Genomic DNA, 4341 nt, shown 5'->3' with positions numbered 1-4341 from the left:
ATTCTCCCTTTTTTTTTTTTATAAATATTTTTCATTTTCTTTTTTTTTAAAAAAAAAAAATTAGTTAGAATTATCAATTGGAAAGTGAATAAAAAAGGAATTATTTTTAAAATTTGAGATGATTTTTTTGACTTAAAATCTGTAATAATCAGTTGATACTATAGTTAGAACAGTACTTTTCCAACTATAATACCGGCCGTGGCTGAGGGCAAACGAAGCCAGTATTTCTCTTCCACAGCATGTATCAGTCAGTCATATATCACCGTGATCCGTGGGACTTTTAGAACACTTCTGACACGTGTTCCGAGTTAGTACTTGGTACTTATTATTGCAAAAAGCAGATAATTAGCACAGGTGTGGTGTCGAGAATTTAACTGACAAGGTTGACAGCGTGATCGTCTATGTCCCGACAATGCCCCCGAATCAGGCCCACATGGCTGGGCAAATGAGACGCGTCTGGTACACGTCGGTTTTGACGCCGTACAGATCCGTTATTGTTTCTTGAGATTTGAGGTATCGATCAATTTTAGGCAATAAAGAAAGAGATTCCGACCATAATTATTGGTCAAAAAAGAGATTCCAAACCTTTCTAGGTGGCTTTAATCTTTTCCCTCACTCAAAAAGACTTTAGTATGAAAGATGGAAAAATGCACTAGTAAAAAGTTATATTTGTTGATGAAAATAACTTTTATCGGAATTTGGTAACTCAAGAGGATGACACAACAGATAGAAATAATAAAAGTGAGTCTTATGAAAACACTAAATTTTTACTTTTCTCTATTTGACAAATTTAAAAAATAAAAAAATAAAATTATAATATAAAATTTTGTTTTATTTTGTCTCAACTAGGTTTTTTATTTTATTTTTTGACCAAATTTTTAAAATTTTGTTTAGAAAATGTTCGCAAATGGGGCGAGTGAAAGCAGTGAAGTTGATGAGACTCCCGTAATTAATTGCCAAATTCCACAGCCACGGGATAGAGAACGTGAGAGTGGTGTGGAGTGTGGCGTGTGGACCGCAGATACGTGGCATGCGGCTCTGCACCGTACAGCATTCCTTTTCAAGAGAGAACGTCATCACATTTCTACTTTTGTACTTGTCCTTCAAGAGTCAAATAAACCCTTTGTCCTTTGAATAATAAGGATGATGTCGGCCAACCACCACCAGAGCAACCCATTTCAGCACTGACATCAACAAGGGCGAATCCTCTCCTTTTCCCCCATAATTTTTTGTGACAGTGATTAGTAATTGATGAGACATAAAGAAAGAGATTTGTTATAAGTTTCTTTTTAATTATACTAACAAAATGATAAATATAATATAAAAGTACAACAAAATTTGAATTTTTTTATGAGTAAAAGTAAAAGAAGGAGAGTTTATTGCCAAATAATTTCTTTGAAAACTAAAAATGTCTTTAGAATTTGTTTTTTATTTGGAAAAATATTTTGATTTTTAGCCTACCTAGAGGCCTGCTCTGTGGAAACAGCCTTTAATACTAACTACTCTATTTAAGATCACATTACAGCATTTGGTCAAACGCCTATAACTACTTACCACACACACCCCAAAAATGAAGCAGCCCATTTCAGCTATTCATGTTCATTTTAACAGCTTAGATTAACTCTGAGAAAATGATAGATTAGTACCTTTTGTGAAAAGTAAGTGACTACTCCATGGATAAATAAATAGGGTGTGTTTGACAAAAGACTTGGAAAAAAGAGTGAATTGAAACTGTAGCATATGATTGATGTGAGGAAAAAAAATTTTTATGAAATATATATATATATATATATATGTAAAAAATAAGAATATTAAAGTTGTTTTTGAAATGAATGTTTTGAAACTTTAGATCCGTTCTACTCCCTAAAACATCTTGATAGATAGCGACAGATATCTAATCATTCGAATAGTTCTAGTATTGATTTCAACTATTGGCAGTAAAAGGTGTTCGAAACCTAATAATAAAAATAGATAGAAACAAATAAATTATTGGCGATTCATGCCATGATCAATAATTTATTTGCTTCCATCTATTTTTAATGATATCAAGAAGAACAAATATGAAAGGGTTGGTATATCTAATATTCTGAAAAGAAATATTGGTATCTTGTCGGCCAAGAAAATGGAAAAGATGTGACGTTTCACTTTTGACAGGAAATACCAGACTCAGACACTCCCCAGAACTGTAAATCACTGTCAGATCTTACTGTTGTGGTCCAGAGGAAGATGGGCAGTGACGGAGGAGGAGAGATGATGCGGCGGAAAGCAACGGTGACACGGCGGCATTAACTGGCCAAGTAAAGTGGCTGACGAAAGAATTCCCTCGAATTCTTCTAGGGTTTTGCGGTGGATTGGTGAACTTTTGTCGTAAACGAATCGCTAAGATTCAAAGAAAAAGGAGCGATAGCTTAGTTTATCCTGCGACGAAATCGTCATTGACGACTAATAATGACAAGATCAAGAATATCAATAAGACTCGTGACATCAAAAACTATTTTCTTTCTGATAAATGAGATTTTTACTAAAGAAAACACAGTTGTTGCAAACAATCCAGCACGTACATCTGGATCAACGCCTACAACCAGCTGCTAACAAAAACTAAAAACCAGAAATGCTCTCCAGATCCCATTTGTTCAACAAACATCAGCAACGATCAAAATTATTTGAGAGTTCACTATAACAAAAAGGACTTACAAGCCATCGAAGGAGCAAAAGAGAACAAGAGGGCAGTTTTGCGTTCCCTTCGCATGACCAAACCGTAGACTAAGGATCTGTGCTTGAAGGAGCAATTGGGTGACCATCGGACGCTTTTCTCGGTGACTCTAGTGAAGAAGCGACTCCATTACCGGTTTTCCTATCAGGTGGCCCGGGTATCCAGGTAACAGGGTTTCCTCTAGACGAAGGAACCGGTCCCTTTTCCATTGTGCTCAGCAGAGGATCGAGACTGTGGCCTGGATTAAGAAGAAAGAAAGAAAGCATGAGGGGAAGTAGTTTCTAAACATATCAATATTACAAAAGCCTTGTACTAAACATCAGATTGCAATAATTAACAGGGCTATCAAGTAGTTTCTAAATTAAGGATATGGGCTAGCAAAACGGAGCAACATTTGGCTCACCATTGGGAGCTGCAGGAGGCAGGGTGGAATCCTTTTTCGGTGATCTTAGCGGAGGAGCGACTCTGTCAAGCACGACGGTATTTGTAGCATGATGCCCGGGGATAACAGGGTTTCCTATAGACGAAGCAATTGGGTGACCATCGGAAGCTTTTCTCGGTGACGCTAGTGAAGAAGCGACTCCGTTACCGGTTTTCCTATGAGATGGCCCGGGTATCCAGGTAACAGGGTTCCCACTAGACGGAGGAACCGGTCCCTTTTGCAGTGAGCTCAGCAGAGGATCGAGACTGTGGCCTGGATTAAGGAGAAAGAAAGAAAGCATGAGGGGAAGTAGTTTCTAAACATATCAATATTACAAAAGCCTTGTACTAAACATCAGATTGCAATAATTAACAGGGCTATCAAGTAGTTTCTAAATTAAGGATATGGGGTAGCAGGAAGGAGCAACATTTGGCTCACCATTGGGAGCTGCCGGAGGCAGGGTGGAAGCCGTTTTCGGTGATCTTAGCGGAGGAGCGACTCTGTCAAGCACGACGGTATTTGTAGCTTGATGCCCGGGGATAACAGGGTTTCCTATAGATGGAGGAAAAGGCCTGGGGCCTGGATAGCGCGGCGAGGCAGCACCTTGATCAAAGCTCACTGTCATAGCAAGAAGCGACAAGGCTAATGTTACGCGAACCATAGCTTGAACCGTCCGCATAAACGAATGGCAAGACTGAAAGGAACCCATCGCATATTGGGCTCAATGGACTTTATAGACTAGGGGCCGGACTTTATAAACTACCGCAGATTGCGGTACTTTATAAGGACCGCATTTAAGCCTTGCCCAATAGGGAAACTTCTTTTCTTTTTTGAATATAGACAATATTACACTTAATTAAGTTGTATTTATCACAAATAATTTGAAATAAATGGTTTATAAACTCTTGATTTAATTATGCATAATCGTTCTCTTGAAAAAAAAAAATTATGCATAATTCAGTGGGCGGTCATGTGGAGGGCCCTCCCTAACATATATAATATATATTACAAAAAATTAGAGGGAGATAGGACATATCTCTCTCTCTCTGGGGACAGCTCTTGACAAACTTGCATTCATACCCCATGTGCTTTGGCACATAACCAATTTAATTTCTCATTTTAATAACAAATTCTTTACATTGTAAAAAAAAAAAATTGAGGCCAATTTAGGAAAAAAAATTGAGACCAATGGGGCTAAGGGTACACT

General features: G+C 37.7%; 1 protein-coding gene across 1 annotated transcript; it reads right to left on the bottom strand.

Moving 5' to 3' along the window:
• Nucleotides 1-2566: 2566 nt before the first annotated feature.
• LOC132165792 (extensin-like) lies at nt 2567-3843 on the bottom strand. The gene is made up of 3 exons (XM_059576475.1): nt 3573-3843; nt 3117-3407; nt 2567-2951 (listed from the first exon to the last, which is right to left on the bottom strand). The coding sequence occupies exons 1-3, from the start codon at nt 3841-3843 to the stop codon at nt 2764-2766; spliced, it is 750 nt and encodes a 249-aa protein (XP_059432458.1). The 3' UTR covers nt 2567-2763.
• Between the last annotated feature and the right edge of the window lie 498 nt (nt 3844-4341).

The sequence above is a fragment of the Corylus avellana genome, chromosome ca11 (genome assembly GCF_901000735.1).
Source record: "Corylus avellana chromosome ca11, CavTom2PMs-1.0".
Classification (NCBI taxonomy): domain Eukaryota; kingdom Viridiplantae; phylum Streptophyta; class Magnoliopsida; order Fagales; family Betulaceae; genus Corylus; species Corylus avellana.
This window is presented reverse-complemented; position numbering and strand designations above follow the sequence as displayed.